Source organism: Athene cunicularia, assembly GCF_003259725.1.
Source record: "Athene cunicularia isolate RWA chromosome 12 unlocalized genomic scaffold, athCun1 chr12_part1, whole genome shotgun sequence".
Classification (NCBI taxonomy): Eukaryota; Metazoa; Chordata; class Aves; order Strigiformes; family Strigidae; genus Athene; species Athene cunicularia.
Window position 1 is genome coordinate 3,217,252 of NW_020799116.1, and position 11,999 is coordinate 3,229,250.

The following is an 11,999-nucleotide window of genomic DNA, read 5'->3' on the forward strand; positions in this document are numbered from 1 at the left end:
CCCTACGAGTGCCCGGTGGGCACCTGCCGCAAGATCTACAAGAGCTACAGCGGGATCGAGTACCACCTGTACCACTATGACCACGACAACCCCCCCCCCGCCCCAGCACACCCCCCTGCGCAAGCACAAGAAGAAGGGGCGCCAGGCCCGCGCCGCCAACAAGCAGTCGCCCAGCCCCTCCGAGACCTCCCAGTCGCCGGGCCGCGAGGTGATGACCTACGCCCAGGCCCAGCGCATGGTGGAGGTGGACCTGCACGGCCGCGTCCACCGCATCAGCATCTTCGATAACCTCGACGTGGTGTCCGAAGACGAGGAGGTACCCGAGGAGGTGCCCGAAAACGGGAGCAATAAGGAGAACACGGAGACCCAGAGCGTCCCGCCCAAATCCGGCAAGCACAAGAACAAGGAGAAGCGCAAGGACTCCAACCACCATCACCACAATGCCTCGGCCGGCACCACCCCCAAGCTCCCCGAGGTGGTGTACCGGGAGCTGGAGCAGGACACCCCCGACGCCCCACCTCGTCCCACCTCTTACTACAGGTATTGTCTGCTCGGGGCGCGAGGAGGCTCAGAGCCAGCTCTGACTCGTACCCTGGGTCTGGAGGCAGAATCGGCCCCGCTCAGCGCAGGCGACTTGCCCGTGGCTTGTGGAATTGGCCTCTGTCTGCCTCTCCCGGGTCTCGCGGAGCTGGTCGTATCGTGGCTTCAGGCTCTCGGGGCTCTGTCTGGTGTCACACCCCGGTTCTGAGGGGTCCGTGTGCCTGCAGAGCTCTCAGCCGCTGCTTAGGTCGTTGCCACCAGTCGGATCGCTGCGCTCTTCCCTTGCTGGGACGGCAGGTAGAGTTATAGCAAAAAACCAACTGCATCCTCCTGCCTTCCCCGTGGCTCTTCAGAGGTGTTCGGGGATAGCTCTGGAGGCCCCCAGATGTGTGTGTTTGTGGGCTTAACGTGTCTTTTCTCCCACGGTTTTTCCATGGGTGGTTTGGCGAGCGCAGCAGCCCAAAATAATACCTCAAGCAGGGAGTTAATACTGAACGTAAGTAAGGTTTGTGTGGCCACCCTGGCTGTCCTAGTTGCCACGTGCCCTGAGAAACCAGCGCCGCATTCCAGGGATGGGGTAACGACGTTATTTTGTGTCAGCGTTAGAAGAGAAACCACCCCCCGAGTGTCTGCAGTGCCGCTGGGGGGTAGTTGCCGTCAGCTGCTGGAGCAGCAGCAGCTTTGGGGTTCCTCTCTAAATAAAGTCCTTTGTCCCACAACTGGGAGTGAAAGAGAAGAGGGCGGCAGCTGCCCTTGCCAGAATTAATCAAACGTGGTGCCTCCATGCCTGGTTGCCGTTGTGTCTTGGGCACGAGGCCACAGTCCCCAGAGCATCTGGCACCTGCTTGGTGGCTCGTGCAGGCTCCCACCTCGCGCTGATGAGTTTCCGAGGCCCGTACCTCGCCCCTTAGATGAGTGTGATTTGGTCAGTGTCGTCCCCAGCGCGCTGTTGTGCCGCAGCGCTGCTCAGGGTGCAAGCAGCACGTCCCGCTTCTGCACGTTCCTGCCGTGTCTCTGGTTTTTTATTCTGACTTATGGCTTGGCTGGAGTGTTTTAAATGTTTCCTCAGCCACAGCCTGCGGGAGTTAGGGTTCAGCAGCTCCGAGCCCCCACCAGCCGTGCCCTCACGCTCCTGTGCTGTCCTTCCAGGTACATCGAGAAGTCGGCAGAGGAACTGGATGAGGAGGTGGAGTACGACATGGATGAGGAAGATTACATCTGGCTGGACATCATGAACGAGCGGCGGAAGACTGAAGGCGTGAGCCCCATTCCCCAGGAGATCTTTGAGTATCTGATGGACCGGCTGGAGAAGGAGTCCTACTTCGAGAGCCACAACAAGGGGGATCCAAACGCCTTGGTGGATGAGGATGCCGTCTGCTGCATCTGCAACGACGGGGAGTGTCAGAACAGCAACGTCATCCTCTTCTGCGACATGTGCAACCTGGCTGTGCACCAGGAGTGCTACGGGGTGCCCTACATCCCCGAGGGACAGTGGCTCTGCAGACGGTGCCTGCAGTCACCCTCGCGAGCCGTGGACTGTGCCCTCTGCCCAAACAAGGGGGGGGCTTTCAAGCAGACGGACGACGGGCGCTGGGCACACGTGGTCTGTGCCCTCTGGATCCCGGAGGTTTGCTTTGCCAACACCGTCTTCCTGGAGCCCATCGACAGCATCGAGCACATCCCGCCCGCGCGCTGGAAACTGACCTGTTACATTTGCAAGCAGCGCGGCTCGGGGGCTTGCATCCAGTGTCACAAAGCCAACTGCTACACTGCCTTCCACGTCACCTGCGCCCAGCAGGCCGGGCTGTACATGAAGATGGAGCCCGTCCGGGAGACGGGGGCCAACGGTACCTCCTTTAGCGTGCGCAAAACCGCCTACTGCGACATCCACACGCCGCCGGGCTCCGTGCGCAGGCTTCCCGCCCTCTCCCACAGCGAGGGGGAAGAGGAAGATGAGGAGGAAGAAGAGGAAGGGAAAGGCTGGAGCTCGGAGAAAGTCAAAAAAGCAAAGGCCAAGTCTAGGATCAAGATGAAGAAGGCGCGGAAGATCCTAGCGGAGAAACGAGCCGCAGCGCCGGTGGTTTCTGTGCCCTGCATCCCCCCGCACAGGTACGACCTGCAGCTCTCCCTCAGCTGTGGAGAAATTTCTCCCTTTCTCTGTGCCTCATGTCCTGCTTTCCACGTGGGCGTTATCTTCTCCCTCTCCTTAGTACCTTTTTTCCCAGATACTTTTCTCTTTGTTCTCGCAGAGAGCTGTTGGTGGTTTCCTCTGGCAGTCCTGCAGAGAGGCAGGGCGATGCGCTGCCCCGCAGAGGTGTCTGGGCCCTCCACACGGCAGGAAATAGCTGCTGTTTGTTTAATGACAGAGAACTAACTTGGCCAGATGTGTCAGGAAGCAGCTGGGGGTTCCCAGTGCTCCTCTCCTGTTGCGCTGACCTCAGGCACTGGAGTGAACTGGGGAGGGAGGACAGGGAGGACGGGCCTGCTCTCCTTTCTGCCAAGGTTTGTTTTCTCCCGGGGCTGTGCTGAGGAGAAGAGGGAAGTGTGGGAGTGATTTGGGCCTGGGAAACCGGCTAACCCCAGGGGTTGTTTTGGCTCTGGAGCAGAGATCTCATACTGGGACCCCTGAGCCCTGCTGAGCACAGCTCATCCATCCCAGCAACTGCTTACCCCTTGCTGGGGCTTCCTTGGTGTTCCGTGCCTGTCGCAGGCAGCAGCTCTGCCTCGGTGCAGCCTGTCCGAGCGGGACGCGGAAACCTCTGCACAGTCCTGGAGAGGACCAGAACTCCTGCCTGCCAAAGGGCACGACTGGCACAACTGTCGTGAGGTTGGCTTCACAGCACGAGGGCAGCGCAGGTGCTGCCGGGAAGGTACTTGAGACCTTGCCGGGGGTCGTGTTTCTGTCGTGTCCTGACCCCGAGGGCTCACGGGAAGGTGCAAACACCTGGTAGTTACCGGTGTGACCACGGTGCGTCTTGCTACGGCCTGATCGTTGGGCTGGTGTGCAAATCCTGAAACAAGAGCATCTAAGAGCCTTGTGAGAATTTGTTAGTACAGTTTAGAACTGGGTGTCCTCGTCAGTGCGCAAAAGCAGGTAGAAGCATAGGACGGTTTTGGATCTTGGTGTCGCACGGTTGAAGCACAGGTTGGGCATGGAAGCGTTTGCCTTCGCAGTTGTGAGCCAGCCCCTGAGCTGCTGAGCATTCCTCCTCCCTGTGGCCGGAGCTGTGCTGGGGGCACGACCCCGTGATGCCCCATGGCCCGTTGAGCACGGCTGTGACAGCGCAGGGACGTGGGACGGCTGCTTCCCTGCGGGCCCTCGAGGCATCTCCTGTGCGGTCGGAGGGGAGCACGCAGAAGCCACAGGCTTTGCTCTCTGGGCAGCGTTCCGGTGATTTGTGGAGACAGGTCACTCCTACAAAGCTACTGGCTTCTTGCCACTGTCTGTCTGTGTCCTAACCTTATGTTTTTGCTCACTCAGGACTTGCTTTATAGCCGGAGCCTCTTTTCTTACGTGTGGACGCGTTGGCAGGCAGTTTGCAGGCTCTTGCTGCTATCGTTGCGCTCGCAGCAGAACCCACACTGAGCTAGAAGCTGTTAACCTCTCCCCAGGCCTTCCTGTTGGGATTAATTTTTCTTCAAGGACTGTTGCCAGAATGCCAAATGCCTTCCTGTGGGAGCTGTGCTTGGCCGGTGATGGCACACGAGGCTGCTCTCCCCAGCTTCTTCAGCTGAGGCTGATGTAGGTCGGGTCATCCCCTGCCAAGAGCTGTCCCTGTGAGATGTGGAGACACTGGGGGTTCGTCCCTTTGGCTCCGCACTAGCAGGGCGTCTCCGTCTGGCTTTGCTGAATGAGGCTGTCCCAGCCCCTCCGGGTTTTCTGCTGTTGTAGAGAGTAGGAAAATCCCTTTTGTGGTGTTTTGGGCTGTTTAGGGTAGAACTTCATTAGCTCGGATGGGATCTCATGTTGTGCTGTTCCCTCCCTCACACTTTGCCAGGTTTAGTCAAGTTAGAGGCTCCCTGGGGCTCAAGATTGGTAACGTTTATCACCACGAGTGGCCCTCAGCTGGGTAAAGAGTGGTTTGGGATAGCAGCGCCGTAATGCTCGTGGTCTCGGGGACTGTGGGAGCTGTTAAAGGTCCGGCCCCCACTGCGGCTGTGTCGTACCCTGACCTGGCACAGCCTGCTCCAGGCTTTTGCACAGAGGTTGGCAGGAGATAGAAAGGAAAAATCTGTTTTCAAGAGGCAAGGCTGGATGTTTCCTGGTTCTCGGTGGCAGCTGACTCAGAGGGGTGGCTGCCCTGCATAACTTGGTGTCCCAGAAATTCCTGCTAGGGGAAAGGGTGCTGTCTGCTTGAGGAACTTCTCAGCTGCTCCTGAGTGGCCTTGCTGCTACATCCCCCTCTGCCAGGGCTTCTCCTGCAGCGGCCGGGCTTGCCTTGTTGATGGGGTCTGTGGTTCCTCTCCCTTCTTCAGGCTCAGTAAGATCACAAACCGTTTAACCATCCAGAGGAAGAGCCAGTTCATGCAGAGGCTGCACAGCTACTGGACTCTGAAGAGACAGTCCCGCAACGGTGTCCCTCTGCTCCGCCGCCTTCAGACACACTTGCAGTCACAAAGGAACTGCGACCAGGTAAGGGCTGCTCGTTGGGGTGCCACGGGGCTGCGCTTTGCTGCATGCGGTGCCTGTGGGCGCAGAAACGGGGCCGGGAGTACGAGCTCCTAAATGAGGAAAAGGGCAGTCCCAGCTGCTTTTTGCTGCTTCACCTTCTCCTCCGCTCTCAGCGTTCAGAGATTTGCCAGGCAGCGACGCTGCTGGCAGCCTGCCACGGGAAGGGAATCCTGCCCTCTCACGCTGCCTCCTAGAAGTTAGCTCCTTCCCCGTGCCCGTGTTTAGCCGGCGGCGATGGCAAACCTGTCAGAAATGGCTCTAGTCTGAGGCTGCTGTGTCAGCGAGTGTCGAGAGAGATGGCCGGAGATCTCCAGAAACAGTCTGGGAGGAACCAAGGCCTCGCTTCCAGTTTCTGAAACCGCTCCAGGAGCGCTCCCTGTGGGTGCTGCTTCCAGCCCACTGTCTGCCTCAGCCCTTCGCGCTTCACAGATGTGAAGTCTTTGGTGCCAGAGAGGACGATTTTTTTTCTTCTGGCTCCCCGTCTGAGCTGTAAATCTTCCTTTCTGAGCCCTTTGAAAGCTGTGACTGGGCAGGAATTTCTTCTGCCTTTGCCCCCTTTCATTTTTATTTTATGGAGAAGAGCTGAGACTGCTTCTGCTCATCTTTGGCTGTGACAGAATAAAAGTTGGCATTTTTTGGTGCTCCAGAAGTGAAAGCAACCAGAGCCGTGTTCCCTATTTGCACTGTTGCCAGAGCTCTGAGCAGCAGCACAGACTCTGGTATTGTTGTTCTGTGCTCCTGAGCAGCTGCAGGCGGTCAAGTCATGTCAGGAAGAGTATTTCCAGAGGCTCAAGATGTTCACCTTCTGGCATCTTAAGGGCTTGGTGGCCAAGGAGCAGGTATTCAGCTCTGCCCCGAGGTCGGACTGTTTCTGAGTCACCCACCTAGGTTACAAGGAGGGAGCCGGGACCTTCGCTGAACCGGCGGGTCAGGCATGCCAGTTCTCTTTGCCAGGGAAGAGCCCCAGCACACTGTCAGGAAGGTGGAGACGGGAACACATCTCCTATCAGCTCATGGTCTCTGATGTTCCCACAGAGAGACACTGAGGATAAGAATTGGGCCCTGAAGGAGCAGCTGAAGTCATGGCAGCGCCTCCGCCATGACCTAGAGCGTGCACGCTTGCTGGTGGAGCTGATACGCAAGCGGGAGAAGCTCAAGAGAGAGACGGTAACGATTGTTTGCCCCTCCTTGGGGAGCTGCCGGGGTGGGCATGAGCATGGGCTCTTGAGAGTGCTGTAGGGTGTGCGCAGGGGTCCCTCAGCTGCGCTGCGCCTGGCCCCGGCAGCTCTGAGCGAAGGTGGCTGCTCCGCAAGGCTGAGGTGGGACGCGCAGGTGCTGGAGCTGGTGTGTTAAACCTCCGCACCCCAGGGATGGGGCTGAGGTGCAGCCCCCGTCCCTGGCAGGAGGAGAGGAGTCCTGCAGGACTGCGCCACAGCTTCCTGCGGACTGTCCCCACCGCCTGGCCGCCAGGCAGGGGGCTCAGCCCCGCTCTGTTCCTCTGTTTCAGATCAAAGTGCAGCAGGTGGCACTGGAAATGCAGCTGACGCCCTTCCTCATCCTCCTCCGCAAGACGCTTGAGCAGCTGCAGGAGAAAGACACGGGCAACATCTTCAGCGAGCCGGTCCCTCTGTCTGAGGTAACAGAAATCTACGAAGTAAGAACCCCCTCCCCCAGATTTCTACTTCACTCAAACCTGTCCCTTGCTCGTGCCAAGGGCTGCCCAGGGCACGCTCTGGTCTGGAAGCTTCCCCGGGCAGCCTGGTGCTGGCTCACGCATCCCGGCAGCGATGCCCCTCCTGGGCGAGCCGCCTGCCGGGAGTGCAGCGCCCGGCTCTTCCTCTGCGCGCGTTGCTGGCGACCGCCCAGCGTCTGTGAGCAGCTGGGGGGATTCCTGCTGGAAAAGGCAGAATGCTGGCCCTCGGCAGGCAGCACGCTCTTACCTGTCCCCTCGCGAAGGCCTCCGTGAGGTGACACAGCGTAGAAACGGGTTTGACCCCCACACTGTCACCGAGGGGGGCAAGAGAAATGATTTCCTGAGGTCGGCAGGGAGGTGTGTGGGCAGAGCTGCGCAGGAAGGTTTTGTGAGCCCACCTGCAGCCGTTGCTGCTGCCCGGACGGGTTCTGTTTTCCGTGTGTGCACTCGCCCTCACCCTCGGGGACTGCGCTGGCAGCTTCCTTCCCCCCCGGGGAACGCCGTGGTAGCGTACCAGATCCCAGCTGCCTGCAGACGGGAGGAGGGGACGGGATGCTGGCGTGTGCGCTGGAGCTGTAAAAACGCTTCAGAGCGCGTAACTGCTCTGACAGGTTGAGCACAGCACATGGGCTCCCGAGTCCGGAGGCGTTACTGTTCCTCAAGCTGCAAAAGCAGACGGCGTTCCCCGATGTGCATTTGGGCAGAACACAGGGAGTGATACCTGATTCCTCTAATGACTGTTTTCTTGGAACAGGTAATGCTAACTGATGGCTCCCGGGCTCTGAGCTCTGGTTCTTTCCTCATGCAGGTCCCGGACTACCTGGATCACATCAAGAAGCCGATGGATTTTCAGACAATGAAACAAAACCTGGAAGCCTATCGCTATCTGAATTTCGACGACTTTGAGGAGGATTTCAACTTGATTATCAACAACTGTTTGAAATACAATGCCAAAGACACAATCTTCTACCGGGCAGCCATCCGTCTGCGGGAGCAGGGAGGCGCGGTTCTCCGGCAGGCTCGCCGGCAGGCAGAGAAGATGGGCATTGACTTTGAGACGGGCATGCACTTCCCTCACTGTGTAACGGTGGAAGAGGCTCAGGTCCAAGACATCGAGGATGGTGGGTACTCATCCCCTGGCCCGGGGTAAAGCCCTGGCAGAGTCAGGGCACCTGGGGGGCTGTCTGAGCTGTCTCACGCAGGAGGTTCAGTTGGATGCCTGGGCTGTGTGTCCACGTTCCCCACAGACACAGGGGCTTTGCTGTCAGCCTCACAAAGTTGGTTCTAGGCAGAGGCTTGTCTGCGTGTCCTGACAGATCCTTGGTCCCTCGTCCTCCTCTTGGTCAGAGCAGCTGCCTGGGACGTGGCGTCCCAGCCAACACTGGGGTTGCTGTCACTCACCCTATCCCCAGCGCTGGCTGTGAGCTGCTGAGGCTCCTGCTGGAAGGACTGACTCCCCCTCTGGCCAGAGCTGTATGCTCCATGCTCCCCCCAGTCTCCCCAGCTGTGGGCTTTGCTGGCTGGCACACGGCTTCCGATACCCCTCAGCCAAATCTCACTGGTTGTGGTTCTGCTTATCTCTGAGTGCCAAGAACAGCTTGTCAAAGAAGGATCCTTTTAGGGTCCCCCTCTCCCTGCTCCAGCAGGGGACAGGCTCAGACAGGGCAACTCCCCTACTCTGTAATGCTTCAGGATCCCCTTGGACTCTTGTTTTTCCTGTTACAACCCCTTTTATTTTTTCCTACTGAATCCTTGCCTTGGCTTATGGGAGCCCTGGTATCCTCCAAGCTGCTGATCAGCCTGCTTTCCCCAGCAGTCCCACCTGGCTTGCTTCCCACAGGGCTCCTTCTCTAGGTCTCTTAGGGTAACTTCCCATGTTCAGAGGTGTATGGTACCCCAGCAGGGAACCTGGATTGCCCCCCCCCAATCTTTCAAGTAGAGGACCTCAAAGAGTTCCCAATTTCTTTCATCCATCTGCTCCTCCTTGTTCCCCAGAAGATGTGCGGCTGCTGCTCTCAGAGAATCAGAAGCACCTCCCCTTAGAGGAGCAGCTGAAGATCCTGCTGGAGCGGCTGGATGAGGTCAACGCTGGCAAACAGAGCATAGGACGGTCCCGCCGGGCCAAGATGATCAAGAAGGAGATCACGGTCCTACGGCGGAAACTCGCTCACCCCCGGGACCTGGGCCGAGACGGGCTGGAGCGGCATGGCTCCTCTGCCCGGGGAGTCCTGCAGTCCCACAACCCCTGCGAGAAGGACCTGCAGACCGACAGCGCTGCGGAAGAGAGCAGCAGCCAGGAGACTGGCAAAGGTACCAGTTCCCCCCCGAATACTACCAGTTTTGGGGAGCGGTGGAGGAACCGCCTTTGGACAGGCGTGGGCAGCCAAGCCGAGGGGGTTGGCAGCTGAGGGAGGCCACCTCCTGCGTCTGGAACCACTGCAGCTGCAGCCTGGGGTGTGTTTGTCTCTGAGGAGGGTCGGCAGGTCACCAGTGTTGGGGTCAGCATTCACCCGGTGAGCTCAGCTCCCCTGCGGCCCAGGAACTGGATGTCGTTCCAGAGACTGTGAGTCCCAGCTGCGTGATGTGGGGCACGAGATGGATGTTTCCTCCTGCCAGCCCCTGCCATGCTGCCCGGTTGCTCTAGGGGTGTTTACAGAGCAGGCTGCCTTCAGCGTCCCTTCCTGCTAGGGGACACGGGAGGGGGCTCCAAACACCCTCCCGGGGCTGGGAGCCGACCGCAGGCCAGCCACCAGCTCCCTGGCCTGGCCGGAGATGCTGAGCTGGGCTCTGTGGGGGGGAGCACAGCAAAAGCTCCAGGCACGGCTGCCAGGGGGTCACTGGGGGTTTGCCACCTCTGCATCCCGGTCCTGCCCTCCCTAAGCACTGGGAAAAGCAGCTCCTCCACAAGCAGAGAGTGAGTGTTTTAGGGACTTTGTCTTTCAAGAGTGCAGTGGAGCTTCCTCAGCTGCTGCGTCTCGTGGGAAAGGTTTATTCCTGCTTGCTTCTTATTCTTGACTACTGTTCCTGTGGGGTTGCTGCCTGGGAGAAAAGAGGGCATCCCTGACTGGTGGGATGTTCTGTGATGTCCCCGTCTAGTTTATACTGTCAGCAGACTGGATAATTTGACCCTGAGGGCACAGGCGTGGCAAAGCTCAGGATGGAGAATCTTCCGAGAGAACGTTCCCGAGAAATGAAGCTGTTCCTTGATGCTGCTGCTGCGTGGTCCCTGCCTCTCCTCACCTTCTCCTCCCTCTTCCAGGTCTGGGTCCTAATTCTTCTTCCACCCCAGCACACGAAGTTGGCAGGAGGACCTCAGTGCTCTTCTCCAAGAAGAACCCTAAAACGGCAGGCCCTCCAAAACGTCCGGGACGCCCCCCGAAGAATCGAGACAGCCAGATCGCTCCCGGGCATGGGAACAGCCCCATCGGGCCCCCGCAGCTCCCGATAATGGGCTCCTCCCAGCGGCAGAGGAAACGGGGGCGAAGCCCACGCCCCAGCTCCAGCTCGGACAGTGACAGCGATAAGTCCACCGAAGACGCTCCCATGGGTGCGTGCGGCAGCTGCCCCTGCGCAGCTGGAGCCGGGGACGCGTAGCAGGGTCCCGCGCGCTCCTAATACTCTCCTGGGGGGGTGCGTGTTTTGCAGACCTGCCAGCCAACGGTTTCAGCAGCGCGAACCAGCCGGTGAAGAAGAGTTTCCTGGTGTATCGCAATGACTGCAATCTCCCCCGGAGCAGCTCCGACTCGGAGTCCAGCAGCAGCAGCAGCAGCAGCGCTGCCTCGGACCGTACCAGGTACCGGCTCTGGTGAGGCCGGGGCTGCCCTGGCTGGCAGTGGGCAGCTCTTGGCCTCGTGTTAGCAGATGAGGAGCCCGTTGGGTGGTACCTGTCTCATTCATCCAGCGGCCCAGCTGCTAACCCTAGAAAGCTGCAGGTTTTGTGCCTTTTTGTAATGTAAAGCCTAAAGGTGTGAGTGTGCAGCGAAGGGCTAGTAGGGAGCATGAACCAGGGAGTTCCCCCTGGGCGCAGCGCCACCGGCCCTTCCAGCAGGTTCCTGCCTGCGCCTCTAATTGGGGTCAGTGCTCGTCTTCGGGGTCCTCCGGGGTGAAACAGGGCGAGAGGCCAGCCGGCACCATCCCACCTTTCTTCCTGGTAGCCCTGCCCTGTCCTTCACAGTGCCGAGGCCGGTGGTTGGAGCCCACAAACCCAGAAAGCAGTTTCTGGAAGCTCAGCGTGGTTCCTACCTCCAGCTCTGCTCCTTCTCTCGGCAGCACGACGCCCTCCAAGCAGGGCCGAGGGAAACCCTCCTTCTCCCGAGTGAACTTCCCGGAGGACAGCAGTGAGGATACATCGGGGACGGAAAACGAGTCCTACTCCGTGGGCACGGGGCGAGGCGTGGGCCACGGCAGTAAGTACCGCGGTGGCTGCGGAGTCCCCTCGGGGAGAGGAAAGGCGGGGGTGGGACAGGCAGCTGACTGTCCCCCTCCCCTCACAGTGGTGCGCAAGGGCATGGGGCGCGGCGCGGGGTGGCTGTCCGAGGACGAGGACTCCTCCCTGGATGCCCTGGACCTGGTGTGGGCCAAGTGCCGGGGGTACCCCTCCTACCCGGCACTGGTGAGTACCGCTGGCCATGCACCCCCCCAATTCCCACCCCGCCCGCCCGCAGGGCACTTGGGCTCCCCACTCCCCTTCTCACCCCCCTGACTCCCCGCTTTTCTGGCAGATCATCGACCCCAAGATGCCGCGGGAAGGCATGTTCCACCATGGCGTCCCCATCCCCGTGCCCCCCCTTGAGGTGCTGAAGCTGGGGGAGCAGATGACTCAGGAAGCACGCGAGCACCTCTACCTTGTCCTCTTCTTCGACAACAAGCGCACTTGGTAAGGCCGGGGCGCCTTTTGGGGGGGAGGCGTGTATCCAGAGACGATTTGTAACCCTCAAACGAGGTGGCCCCCCGCTCCCCGCAGGCAGTGGTTGCCCCGGACGAAGCTGGTGCCGCTGGGGGTGAATCAGGACCTGGACAAGGAGAAGATGCTGGAAGGCCGCAAGTCCAACATCCGCAAGTCGGTGCAGATCGCCTACCACCGCGCCATGCAGC

General features: G+C 59.7%; 1 protein-coding gene across 1 annotated transcript in view; it reads left to right on the forward strand.

The window, feature by feature from the left end:
• BRPF1 (bromodomain and PHD finger containing 1) overlaps positions 1 to 11,999 on the forward strand; it is a gene marked incomplete at its 5' end in the record, with an annotated part of 51,990 nt that continues 39,991 nt past the window's right edge. The window contains 14 exon segments of the mRNA XM_026857535.1: positions 1 to 87; positions 89 to 540; positions 1,690 to 2,649; positions 5,017 to 5,173; positions 6,248 to 6,379; positions 6,720 to 6,866; positions 7,714 to 8,026; positions 8,901 to 9,215; positions 10,165 to 10,452; positions 10,551 to 10,698; positions 11,175 to 11,311; positions 11,399 to 11,517; positions 11,627 to 11,781; positions 11,869 to 11,997. Coding sequence (XP_026713336.1) covers positions 1 to 87; positions 89 to 540; positions 1,690 to 2,649; positions 5,017 to 5,173; positions 6,248 to 6,379; positions 6,720 to 6,866; positions 7,714 to 8,026; positions 8,901 to 9,215; positions 10,165 to 10,452; positions 10,551 to 10,698; positions 11,175 to 11,311; positions 11,399 to 11,517; positions 11,627 to 11,781; positions 11,869 to 11,997 — 3,539 coding nt within the window.